Source organism: Myotis yumanensis, unplaced genomic scaffold (assembly GCF_028538775.1).
Source record: "Myotis yumanensis isolate MYYU_CA2020_CCGP unplaced genomic scaffold, mMyoYum1.0.hap1 SCAF_4, whole genome shotgun sequence".
In the NCBI taxonomy this organism is placed as follows: domain Eukaryota; kingdom Metazoa; phylum Chordata; class Mammalia; order Chiroptera; family Vespertilionidae; genus Myotis; species Myotis yumanensis.
In genome coordinates, this window is record NW_027223755.1 from 65251883 (window position 1) to 65266028 (window position 14146).

The window sequence follows — 14146 nt, forward strand, 5'->3', positions numbered from 1 at the left end:
AAAAACTCACATTTAAGACAAATGGAAAATTTTAGAAAGGTTCATGTTGGTTCTTTGGAATTAATTCCGTAGTAAGATTACTAACCCAAATGTAAGTAGCTTCCCTCCCCCGGTCAGTGTTTCTCAATCCAGTCAGACATCTGAATGAGTCTAAAGAAGTGTGATTAGATTAAGGCGAATGTCACTATGCTCCCAGAAGGACTAAAAAAACCAAGCACTTCCAACAGAAATCTGACATAAAGCTATAAGCCCCTGTGCTAAACCAAACCTCCACCCTTCATTGAGAGAGGCAGAGTTTATTTCCTCTCCCCTTGAATTAGTGCTCGTCTTGGGGCTGATTTTATCAACAGAATGAGGTGGAAGGGATGCTCTCACAGTTCCAGGACTAGCCCTTAACAGGGCTGGTAGCTCCTGATTCCTCCCAGCCACCAGAGACCCCGGAGAAGGGCCCCAGGCCTCCAGCCATTCTGCCAGGCACCAGACAGAAATAGCCCAACCTCAGCCACCATCCAACTGAAGCTTCGTCTGAAACTAGCAAAGCTAACTAGAAAAACTTCCTGTTCAATCAACAGAATTATAAAAGAGGTATAGGTGATTACTGTTGCTTTAAATACACCAAGTTTTGGAATGGTTTTAGTGTAGCAGCAGATAACTGAGACAGCTCCTCTGGGAGCAGAAACAAGAGAAATTGCTAAGGGTGCTACAGAATGGAAGACTGAGAACCAGCTGACACCCATTTCAGGTTAAAGAACACATTTACAGTACTCTTAAAGCAGTCACTAATAAACAAGAAAGTCCCTCCTCTGGCCTCAGTTCTGAGCTCTGCTAATCTGCTGATCCTGCCTCCCTCTCCTGGGCCCTCCTTCCCATTTTGTGTTTTTGTTTGTTTGTTTGTTTTGTTTACCTCCTCCTTTGCTTTAGATCTGAGTCTTCACCACTGTTATGGGCTTTCCTATGGAAAACAAATAAATGAAGACATTAAAGAAAATAGCAAGTTATCAATTGGCTAAGGAAAGCACACCAAAATGAGTTTCACTTCATGTATATGCTTCATAGTCATTCATTATCAAACATTGGAATCGGGCACATATGTCCATCCCCACAATAGGTCCCAGAAATAGACTACCAATTGGCTTCAAGAAACCAGCAACCTACTGGGGGCTGTAAATAGTCTACAAATAAACATGCACAACATGTCTGTTAAATTCCATTCATCCAGTGATGCAGTTAGTTTGAAGTTTCAAGGTCTGCAATCCACCAAGCAAATTCTGCCATCATCTGACATCAGCTCTCTCCTGGATGCCCTTCCCAACGCCCTGGCTTCCAAGTCCCCTTGACCTTTTCTCTAATAATCTCTTCACAATAACGCAGCACCCACATCCTGGCACACTTGGACTTTATCCTCTGTAACCACCTCTAATCACTGCTCTCAGACCACAATCCCCTCCACCCCCACACCCCCCTTTACCACTTACTTCTATTTACTTTCAAACAGCTTTGATGGGGTATCCTGGTTAAAATGTGAGGATTCTGGAGCCAGGCAACCTGAATATGATTCCCATCTCCTTCATTGATGAGTTGTGATTTAAATTATTTCTCTATTCAGTGCCTCCATTTTAACAGAACCTCCCACAAAAGGTTGTTATTAGGACAAAATGAATTAATACATTTAAAGTGTATAGAGTAGTAGGATCTAGCCCATTGTGTGCACTCAATGAATGTTAACTGTTATTACTGCTCATTCAACTACTTCCATTCTACCTTTCTTTGACCTCAATAGGATTATGTGCCTATTGACTGTGTGATTATCCATCAGCTCTTTCCCTCCTTCATTCCCTCTCTGACTCAGTTTAGATTTCTATCATCTCAATAACATGCATGCCAATACTCAAAACTTCCTCCAACTTTTTGTTTTCTGTTCAATCTTTTTGGCAAGACCTCAACCAACTATCCAGGTTCTCTGGGCTACGCCTCAACAGCTGGCTGAACAGTGCTGGATGGAGTTACACAAAAGAGCATATTAGTTACACTACAGATCCATGTTCATACTAGTGGATCCTCAAGTAGATCCACAACATGACCCAGCAATGGTTCCACCATTCTCTGATCTAAGTGCTCTCTGTTTCTGCAAAGCATTCAAGAGCTATATCCGCCCTGATCACAGTGCAAAAACCCTAAATTGAAAATAATCTTCCTTCAGCATTTTGAAGGTGATGCTTCATTATCTTTTTTCTGATATTGCTGTTAAGCAACCCAAGACCAGAATTCTTATTTGTCACCATTTATGCATGAACTTTTCTTTTCTCTTCCATATTCCTTCCCTACTCCAAGTGTTAAAAATTCTCTCTAAATCTATAATGTTTTAAAATTTTATGATAATGAATCTTGATATGGATCTAATTTTTCAATCTATTATATCAAATGCTCAGCAGGTTCTCCATAAAGTACGATAATTCAGTTCTGAAATACTTTCTTGTACAACTTCTTTAATACTTTCATCTTCTGCATTTTCTTGAGGTTTTTCCCTAGAAATTTCATTAGTCGAATATTTCATATCCAGGTTGGATAGTTTTTTTTATCTTTATTTACATATCTATGCTTTGTTTTTGCTCTACTCTGGGGAGGATTTCCTTAACTTTATCTTCTAAACCTTCTATTGATTATTTTAAAAATTCTGTCACATTAAAGTCTAAGAACTTTTATTCACTCTTTCCTTTTGATATCAAAGTTTTCATTTTCCAAAGATTATAATTACACTTTCATAAAAAGCTTTCCGTTTCTTATATTGACTCTATTTCCTATGAGTGCCCCTGCCCCCGCTCCCCTCCCCCCCCCGCCCCCCCCCCCCCCCCACCTCAACACACACACACAAACAACTCCTAGTTGTTTCAGTCTCTGTCTTTCCAAACAGAAATTATCCTCAAATGCTGGATGATAATGACTCTCTCAAGCATTGTGCACTAAACCTCTGGGTGGAGAGCATGCTAACCGATGGCTTCACTGTCATGTGGAACAAAGTGATGTGGGTAGTCTCAACCATTTCCTTGGAAAATCCTTGGAAAGTTTCTATCTGCAGATCTTTTCTCCTGTATCTGTCCTTTCTTACAGTGAGATTCTGTAACCTCATGTCTGGAAGATACAAGCCTGGCTTCTAGCATTCTGGGAATGAAGAGAGAAGGGAGCCATTTAGTAAGCAGATTTTCACTCTCTTGATTTTTTCTGTGGCCACAAATTCTATGTCTCTTTTACCAAGTTAATAATCCTAGGTCTGCCATAGGCTTGGTCTTTGCATTCTATCTATACTATTTATCTGGACAGCCTCCTCTGTATTTCATATTTCAATTAACATTTTTAAGAAATTTATATTTTAGTCAAGACAACTAACCCAACTCCTGACTTATATCCAACAATCCATGTGAATCCTGCACTTGGACTTCTCAAAGAAACTGCAAATTCCACAATCCCAAACCCAAAAAGTTGTCCCTTTCAGCATTTAATGTCCTGCTGGTTCTTATATCAGTGCATCACACTTCAATTCATGAAACTGCACAAGCCTGGTCTTCATTCTTTTTTTTTTTAATATATTTTATTGATTTTTTTTTACAGAGAGGAAGGGAGAGAGATAGAGAGAAACATTGATGAGAGTGAAACATCGATCAGCTGCCTCCTGCACATCTCCTACTGGTGATATGCCCGCAACCCAGGTACATGCCCTTGACCGGAATCGAACCTGGGACCTTTCAGTCCGCAGGCCGACGCTCTATCCACTGAGCCAAACCGGTTTTGGCATGGTCTTCATTCTTGACATCTTTCGCTCCTTCACCCTCATGCTGATCCTGCCAGCACTACTGATTCTACCTCTGGATGGGTTTTGAAACTACCAACTTTCTTGTCTCCACATCACCAGGTTGGCTCATGCTCCCATTCTCTTTGGCCAGGACTCATATGATAGCCTGCTGCCTGGCCTCTCTGTTTCCACAACTATTCCCTTCCACCTCTTTTCCACCTTTACACAAAACAAATATGATCTTGTTATCATCCTTTCTGAAAACTACTGATCTAATGACCAAAATCCTCAACAAAGCTCAGGTGTCTGATGAGGTCTGGCCCCACCTTTTTCTCCAGGCTCATTTCTAGCACTTTTCTGCTCACACTCAATGCTTGAGCAACACTGGCCTTTATCCTTTTCATGAATGCTCCCCTTTCCCTTCTATCCCAAGGCCTCAGCACATACCAGTCCCTCTTCCTCTCTTTGCTTGCTTTTGTCTGATCCCAGCTCCAGCATCCGGCCTCAGGAACCCTTCCAACCTCCTTAACTCAACAACTCAGCAAAACCGCTCCTAATAGTGCTGGTTATACATGTGTTTGGATGGCAAACGTTTATCAAGCAGTTATTCTTAGAACAGGAATACTTTTCTATATGCATTTTTCAATTAAAAAGTTTTTAAATTTCCCTAAGCATAACTGCCCCCTGAAGAACATATAACAGTCATAACTGCACATGTATTTGTAAATTGTATGTTTCTTCCCTAACAAATGATAAACTCCCAAAGGTCAGAGACTTTCTTTGATGCTGTTTAATACAGTGCCTGGCATACAGTGGGTACTCTAAACATTTTTGAGTATAAAGATGAATGGGGGTAAAAATAAATTGTTCTGTCAGAAAGCATGCTGGGTTTCTTTTTTAAAATAGGAATGTTTAAACACGCAGGCATCAGGGTCTCCATGAACCTTGACAATTATAAAGAAGTTTGTATGTGTATTCAATAATACAGTCTTTCCCCCTAGGGCTGTGGTCGGCAAACTTCGGCTCTTTGGCCCTTTGAGTGTGGCTCTTCCTAAGCCTTAGGAATACCCTAGTTAAGTTAATAACAATGTACCTACCTATATAGTTTAAGTTTAAAAAATTTGGCTCTCAAAAGAAATTTCAATCGTTGTACTGTTGATATTTGGCTCTGTTGACTAATGAGTTTGCCGACCACTACCTAGGGAATGAATCCAACATTTCATCAGATTCTCAGAGTTTTATCACCGAAAAAGATTGAGACCAATGTTCTAGACTCTGCCAGAATTTGGCAGCTGTACTCATCTAATGACAGATGACTGGCAACATAGAAATTGTGATATCTTCTGCAAAACATGTTATCCTGGTATCCATTACAAAAGAGAATTTCCTATTATTAAATTTAAGTCCTTGAGATTCTTCCATGCTGATGACAAATCTCAGTTTTAAATGTCAGAGTTAATCCATGTCTGTAGGGATTTGTGCCCAGGGGCAAGGTAAACATATGAGAAGGTAAAACAAGACTAACAAGAACAGGGACATTTAAAGGGCATTTATAGCGAAAAAAACAATAAAGAATGAGCTTTGTCTCAGTCATGCCGACACGAAGCCATGGCTGGTCTCCTCCAAACACACATGCTGAATAAGAGATCTTTTAGGTGACACAGAACCAGACAGAAGGCTTTATGGTGCTCAGACCAAATCCCAATGGTCTTTTCCCCGAATGGTGCCTATGAAAGGGTCCTGTAACCACGCACCACAATTGCTTCTCTGTGTTTCACAGGAAGCCAACAGAAAATGGATTTCAGTGCAGAGTCATTAGTCTGGATTTGAGAATGTATATGCTCCAAACTAGTTCAAGCATTTAGTTTGAAAAGAAATGTAAAGTTTGGTGCATTTTAGCAAAACTTGGTAAGTTCATTTTTGAATATATTAAAATCAAAATGGCCATTTGCTCAACATGTGCAATTCTTTTATGTTGGAAATGACAAAGTACACTAATAATTAAGAATGAAAAACTGTAAAAACTTATCTAACAATCATCAGACGATGCCAAATTCTTTTTTTTTTTTTAATATATTTTATTGATTTTTTACAGAGAGGAAGGGAGAGAGATAGAGGGTTAGAAACATCAATGAGAGAGAAACATCGACCAGCTGCCTCCTGCACATCCCCCACTGGGGATGCGCCCGCAACCCAGGTACATGCCCTTGACCGGAATCGAACCTGGGACCCTTCAGTCCGCAGGCCGACGCTCTATCCACTGAGCCAAACCGGTTTCGGCGCAAATTCTTAATATATTTATTTATTTATTTATTTATTTATTTTTTTTTTAAATATATTTTATTGATTTTTTACAGAGATGAAGGGAGAGAGATAGAGAGTCAGAAACATCGATAAGAGAGAAACATCGATCAGCTGCCTCCTGCACATCTCCTACTGGGGATGTGCCCGCAACCCAGGTACATGCCCTTGACCGGAATCGAACCTGGGACCTTTCAGTCCGCAGGCTGACGCTCAATCCACTGAGCCAAACCGGTTTTGGCAAATTCTTAATATATTTAGTGAAACCCACTACCCACATCCCTCAGCACACATATATACATAAATGCATTTTAAAAGTATTTCCCAGGGGTGTTGCCACGTTTTTTAGTTGTCTGAATTGAACCAATCCTTGGTAGGGAAGGAGGGCAGAAAACCTTCCCTCCTGCCTTACTGAAATGATGGTCCTTTACCCTGGCCTTTTCCAGATGTACAGCCCTGGATCCAAATCCCAGATGTGTTACAAAGGACAGTTCCTGCCATCTCCCCGAGCCAGTTTTCTTCTCTGTAGAAGTGAGATGATAATGCTGGGCCAGGTCCTGTCCACTGGTACTCAGCCCCATCCCAACCCATCTGTCATCTTCCCTGTAGTGCCAGCACTAGATGGCTGGCAACTGCATTTTCCTGGACTCCTTTGCCAGCTGGGTTCCACCTAGAGACACTCAGGTGAGATCTGAAGGCAGGGGAAAAGGGGAGGCAATTGTGCTTCTGGCAGTACCTGTGGCACCCACTCATGCGCTCCTGAGAAGTGGGGTTCCACAGCGTCAGCTACAGTGGTGGCACCTCCGACAGTGGCAGCCAGCAATGCCAGCAGCCAGCACAGGCTCCTGGGAGCCAGCTCAAAGGCAGAAGCAGCTCTGCATCTCTGGTAACACTCCCTGTCTCCTTTTATTCCTCCAGCCCAGGGGCAGGGCAGCATCCAGACCTCAGGGCTGTACCATGTCTCTGCCTTTCGTTCCTTTCATCCTACTCATATTTGTGCACCAAAATTCCCTGCGTTAATCCCTCTCTGCTAAAAAGGCCTCGTGACTGAATGATACAAATGCCCATTTCTGTATGGTTATTATAAGGATAAAATGAGCTAATATACAGCAAGTAGACTGCTCAGGACTTCAATGGTCCTCAGGACATGATGAATGCCAACTATTATTCCATTATTCACTGTTGGTCATGATTTCTCTCCCCCTCTCCAGCCCTACGAGGTGAGGGTGATATGGACCTTTCTCTGCTTAACCATCAAAGGATTTCAGTGAAGTTGGACCTGGTTGGAGAAAGCTGGGGAATACAGTTCTGGAAAACCAGCAGAAGTAGAAGGAATGAGACAGGGATGGACCAACAGGTAAGTATAAACAGGGCCGAAAAGACAGAAGGGCTTCTGCTTGCCAGACCCACCATGATATAAAAGGAATGTTGATGGTTATCTGAGAGCGTGACCTGAACGTCTCACAATTATAAAAGTCACTCATAAAATACCACTTACGTAGGTACCCAGGGCAAAACACAGCCCCATCATGTAGGAATGAAGTGGATTTCCCCGGTGAGTCATTTCTTGGGTCTTCCTCTCTTGGACCTGCCCCACTGCCCACCCTGCTTTGCAAAGAGTCCCAAACTTCCAGATACGGACGTTTATAAAAAATTAAATAGTACACACATGTACATATAACCACCCAAACAATCCATCCTGCTGGGCAACACAATGCATTTTCTCTGCGCTTTGAAAGGAGTTTTGCTCACATTTATACAACCATATCTGCCTGAGAGCAGAGAACACAGCCTCAGTTGCGATTAATCTGTAACATAATTTTGTCTTCCTAGGCTGAAACATGTAATGTCTTTTATGTACTAATATATGTCATTGACATAACATGTTATATAATTTATTGCACATACTATATAATATATATTATTAAAGTATATCATATATGTATTTCTTTTTTTTAAATATATATTTTATTGATTTTTTACAGAGAGGAAGGGAGAGAGATAGAGAGTTAGAAACATCGATGAGAGAGAAACATCGACCAGCTGCCTCCTGCACATCTCCCACTGGAGATGTGTCCGCAACCCAGGTACATGCCCTTGACCGGAATCGAACCTGGGACCCTTCAGTCCGCAGGCCGACGCTCTATCCACTGAGCCAAACCGGTTTTGGCATATATGTATTTCTTAACAACTTATCAGTACAATACAGAAAGCAAGTTCCTGTTAATATTTTTGAAATTATGCTCTGAATCTGGCTGTTTAAGAGAAATGCTTCGGGACCCCTAACCTATTTTATTTATCTCAGAAAATATAGGCTTTCTGCTCTCCTGGGGAGACAAACAATCTTGATATTATGAGAATAACCCGGGATAAAAACGTGACTGGGACCAAAAATTAAATCAGGGGCTGTGCTCAGCCTACCTTCTCCTTGTCGGCTGTACAGAGTCGTTGTCGCTCCCACAGGAGGGGTTTCGGCGGCGTGCGCAGGGGAACTTTGGGGACTTCGTGCGGTCATGGGGAGAGTTGTAGAGACCACTAGAGTGAGAGAGGAATGGTCGATAATCCCTGGAGGCCCTGGAGGAGCAAACACCCTAACCCCAGACCCCAATGGTCCTACGGGGGGTGGTCATGACTGCACAATTGGTACTTTCAAGGGAATTGTGGGCAAACGGTGCTTTTTGTTGACAAGATACATTGAAAGAAAAGAGGGGTAAAATCTGGTAAAACAAATCATATAGGTCATTATTTTGCAGGAATGGATTTTTCTTGGTGGCCTTCAACAATGAGAAATGAACAGACACAAAGGACAGGAATAATTACAACAATGAATTGCATTTATGATGAGCCTACCACCTGCCAGGCGCTGACCAAGCTCAAAACTTTGTATTCATTATCTTAGCGAATAGTCATATTAACCCTAAGCACTGAAGTACAATTATTAGGCCCATTTAACAAAAAAAGATAAGAGAAATACAGAATGTTTCATTCAATAGCCCAAGTAAAGTAGCTAGAAAGTATAGAACTAGGATTTGAACCCCTGAGTAGTCAGACCCGGAACCATCGTAAGGATGTGCCCAGGAAGTTATAATGCAAGTATGTCGCTGCTTTGATAGTTATGAACAAAAGAAACTAAATATATATTTTTATGTCTTCTAGAATTACTATTCATCAGCTACAGATTTCAACCCACGTTTTTATAAGAATTATGAAACTGGAGGAAGTATCTTAACTACATTTCATTTAGAGTTTTCCAAAATATATCATCTCACTCTAAACCAGCGGTTCTCAACCTGTGGGTTGCGACCCCTTTGTGGGTCGAACGACCCTTTCACAGGGGTCGCCTAAGACTATTGGAAAAACATATATAATTACAAATTGTTTTGTGATTAATCACTATGCTTTAATTATGTTCAATTTGTAACAATGAAATTGGGGGTCACCACAACACGAGGAACTGTATTAACGGGTCGCGGCATTAGGAAGGTTGAGAACCACTGCTCTAAACCGTCGTGGTGACCTTCCAAGGCAGTTTCTTAATATACACTAGTTTCCTCTCTGTCCTTCCAGGAGAGAGTTCCACGTTGGGACACATCCTGTTGATCTCCACTTCACAAGTTCCCGGTCACGCTGATGCAGGAATCTGACTGCCTGGTCCAGAGCTAGTCCTGACCCGCCACAAAGCAGGTGGATTCTATTATTTGATAGAGGCAACTGCTAACCCCTTCCCTACTGTTCTCCTTCAGAAAAACAAAGATCCCCTTACCTCTGGGGGCCATTTTCTTCCCACGGCGCATGAGGTTTGCTTCTTTGGATATCAGGGCTGTTTTCATTCTTGGCTTTCTTAAAGCTTTAATTTAAAAAAAAAAGTATGAAATACAAATTAACTAGAAAATAAAAGGAAGTTAACGCACATACTTATTTCTTCAGTAAAATTATTTAACAAATGTTTAAAAATGTGTTTATTTCTACCCATGACTCATTCCAAAAAGAGTATGACTTTCCTACAAAATACATGTCTCCAGCAAGTACTTTTGTGTCTTTCCCCTCTTTTTCTTTCTGGTTTTACTGCTTTAAGCGAACAGGAGCCAGGTCATCCATTGTTAAGAAACTTTCAAGAGAGCCCACCTGCAGGACAGGGAGCACAGGCATCCAGGCTTGTGTGGCCGGCTCCCTCTTTTCAAGGTGGTCAGAGACCCCTGGCTCTGGGTGTGGGTCTGAATCTGTGCAGGACAGTCGGCTCTGAGCAGGTTCAGGCTGCCCCCACTGACCTTTCCCTGCCCTCAGCTTCCGCCTTCCTTGGCATCATCCTTCCAAATCAGAATGACTTTCAATGCTATTTCCTGACCAAGTATCATCTTTCTGCCCTAAGAATGTAAATATATCTGAGTTGTTATTCCATCCCAACAAATTGTTTTAGAAACACAGGGGAGACACCAGGAAGGGACTTCTTAGAAGCCTTCGTCACCGGTGGGGGCGGGGGGAGTGCCTTCTCTCAGCTTCCGAAAGAGAGCTACTGAACTGGTGCACGTTAACCTTGGCTCTCTGAGGAATCCTCTACATACTGTCTTCAAACATGGTCCTAGCAGGGTTCTTTATATCAGCCAAGAAAAAGGAGAGAGAAAAAACTGACAAGGTCATTTCAAAAAATGAAAATAAACTTGCACCCTAGGATATTATAACTACACAGGAATATAAATCTAAAAATATATTTGACGAAAGCACATCACTCATAGTATTAGTAGGTAGTAAGTAGGAAGTTTTATAGTGAAGAATGTGTTCTTTTTAGAAAGGTTAAAAACCTTTGGAAGATCAAATTTCCAAAGTAAAAGCTTACTTTTGAAATGAGGCAAAAGTAATAAATATGCTAGATGTTTAATACAGCAGTGGAAAGTGTGCGCACACGAGCGTGTGTTTAAAAAGTCAGGAGAAAAGGCGAGAGGAGACAAGGGAGATTGAGAAAGGGAGTAGCAAGATGAAAGGGGAATTGGGAGAGTAGGCAGAAGTTAAAGAACAATGACACCCTGGGTGGCGAGTTAACTGCCCCCTAAACTATTTCTCATCCAAAGCTTGAGTGGGAAAATTCTGGCAGCCTTTTAGGTATCAGTCCTCAGCAAGAATGCAATTACAAAAGAGATTGAACTGCTTCTATACATTCTAAAAAGCTTGGGATCTGAATTTCATGGAAGATTACTGATCTTCTGTTAGACTTCCCACCGCACACCCTGTACATACAGATTAAGCTGACTCTGTCCACAGCTGTGAGGCTGATTAAGGGAAGCACAGTAAACTAAAGTGTCTGCAAAGGCAAAGAACTTATCATTCCAAAGAGAGAATCTGTAGGGAGTGTTCTAAAACTAAACAAACGGAAATGAAATCAAAACCCTCGGAAAAACATTCCAACTTGATATAAGAACCCTCATATCTTGAAATTATTTTGCTGAGAAATTACAAGCAGTATTTCTCCAAGCAGTCACAATCCAGCTGAATGAAGACCCCCTTATTTACTAACAAAGACGGAGCAGGTGACCTCAGAAGTCTTTCCAGGTCACGCGTTTCTGACAGCTTGGACCTCTCCAAGATGTGTGGGCGGCCGTCTCCAGAGAGAAAGCGAGGGGCTGAACGCTGCTCAGTGTACGTCTAAAACGCTGACCCCTGAACATCATTGGGGACAGGAAAAAAGGACACTGAAACTGTGTGTTAGAGAACAAGGCTGATCTTCCAGGGAAACAGTCCATGTAACATAGCAAGGAAGGTTTTTCCTCTGGGGAATGCTGCTGGGAAAATGGACTCGAGGACCATGACCACTCTTCATACATATGCAATCACTGCCTTCTGAAGCCCCGCGCCTCTAAATGCTATAAGCCCACTTCCCGGGGCCACAGCTCAGTGCACCACCGTAATGAACACAGTACATTAAACATGAATATCATCCACTTTATTTCACAGGTCTGTCTGAGTTAGTCCATCACATCTCGCCATTTAAAAAATCACATGGACTTTTCACTCTGCTGCCGAGAACGCCGACTTCCGATTACCTCTGAGAGCAGCACGCTGTGACAGCAGGGTGTTTCCTTCAAACGAGGCAGGCAGGTCCTGATGTGGCATAATTTGCTGGCATTTTAAAATATCCTTTGGCCCCAGACTATTTTGATCGAAAGTACTACTGAATTACCAAAGTGAAGAGATTCGTCACCTTGCTCTGAGGAAAATTCATCTTCGTGACAATATACAGTATTACGTTCCTCCGGTTAATTGACTGACCTTTTTATTGGTGAAGGTGCAATAATTTTAGTTGTTCCTTCATTTTCTCCATTTTCCGTGTTTGCAGTTACCCGGTTTATGCTGTTTGATCCTAGGAGCAACGGAAGGGAGGAGAACAAAGTGATCAGGAAAACACAAAGAAGCAAAAGAGTTACTTTAAAATGCAATTTTAGGGCTGTCATGGCACATTGTACTGATAAATTACAATTCCAAATAATAAGGAGTCAAACAATAAATCTGAGGTGCTGTTTTCTGGATGCAAAAAAAACCAACCCTCAATCCTCAACATAACCACCTCCTATGGGGTCTAGGCTCTGGCACCTCTCTAAAATGGGACCTTTTGCCACTTAAAGAATTAACTCCCTACATCATGAGAAAGTCTTTGCTTTCGACTGTTAAAAATAAGAGTCTAAGATCCTTAGTGCTATACCTTGAAATATATAAGGTAAAAATTGATGACTACGTTGTAAAGAAGTTACATTTGTTGGCATGCCATGATAGCTCCCATTCTATCAAACAAAGCAAACAACAACACATTTTCAAACTGAAAATAGGAAAATATCCCAACTCATTATACAAATGGCAAAAAAAGAGTAATATTGATGTAATCTGTATCACTCGCTCACACACACACACACACACACACACACGTTTTCAAATATGTTTGTGCAAATAAATGTTCCTTAAAAGCCTAAAACTAACTTTGTAAAAGCTGCTACTCCAAGAATTTGCATATAGGCCAGGTGGACCAGCAGAGGGAGCCCCGAAGATGGGATGGAAATCAGGATTCAAAGGGAGCTAAGTGAAAGGGCTAAGCCCACTAGGAAGTCTGGACCCCATTCTCGGAACAGAGGCTCATAAGCCTGCAGGGTGACATGCACCTCACTGGGCTGGTGCAGGGGAAACCAGTGAAGGGAGGCCCGAGTCCTTGTTCAGTAAACTCTGTGTCATACAGGCGTGTCCACCTCAGAGAGGCATCTTGTAGGGGACAACCACAGTTCGATAATAAGTGACATCACCACTAACCACAAGTGGTTTTCGAGTCATGAGATGAATTTGTGATGCTAATAAGGGCTGGTATTTATTGAACACGTACTATGTGCTATTCCAAGCACTTCACATCTCTTTATTCATGTAATCCTCAAAATAATCATGTAAATAAATACTAATACTATCCCATTTTTAAAGACTTTAAAAATGGGCCTTTCCCAAGATCCCACAGCTTATGAGTGTGTGTGTGGGAGGGGGGGGGGGGTGGAAAGGGGAAGAGGGGCTTTGTTTTTTTTGTTTTTTATTTTTTATTTTTTTATTGCTTAAAGTATTACAAAGGGTATTACATATGTGTCCCTTTTGGGAGAGGGGCTTTGAAACCCAGCAGTGTGGCCCCAGAGACAGCTGCCCCACCACACGGCCTTCCATGTGTGCTCTGTGCCCCACCCTCAGGTAGTTAAAAAGTCTGTCTAAATACAGCGTCCACTAGGAGATAGACTCTCTAGAAAACAAGTGGAAAGAATGTCCAGTGAAGAGAACATCCTATTGCCAACGAAGAGGAGAGTTTTTTCTCTCCAGGGCAACTGAGACCGGAAGACCACACTGAGCACCCCCACCCCAGGTGGCAATTCCTTACAGAGCAGTTTGTAGGCACATTGGTTGACTATCTATCAGGAAAGGCAAACATTAATGAATAACCCCGGACAGAGGAAACAAACAGTGGTTTCAAATAAGAGGTCCAAAAACTACTATTCTAAGGAATTTGTCATGAATTCCATACCTGACGTTGGCTCCTATTTTGTAACC

General features: G+C 41.8%; 1 protein-coding gene across 2 annotated transcripts in view; it reads right to left on the reverse strand.

Moving 5' to 3' along the window:
• EPB41L4A (erythrocyte membrane protein band 4.1 like 4A) overlaps positions 1 to 14146 on the reverse strand; it is a 215998-nt gene that overhangs the window by 26068 nt on the left and 175784 nt on the right. For both annotated transcript variants that reach the window (XM_070412445.1, XM_070412444.1), the window contains exons 14-17: positions 12350 to 12440; positions 9852 to 9935; positions 8510 to 8623; positions 905 to 952 (exon numbers count right to left, since the gene is read on the reverse strand). In XM_070412445.1, the coding sequence (XP_070268546.1) occupies positions 905 to 952; positions 8510 to 8623; positions 9852 to 9935; positions 12350 to 12440 (337 nt within the window). The remainder of the gene's footprint in view (positions 1 to 904; positions 953 to 8509; positions 8624 to 9851; positions 9936 to 12349; positions 12441 to 14146) is intronic.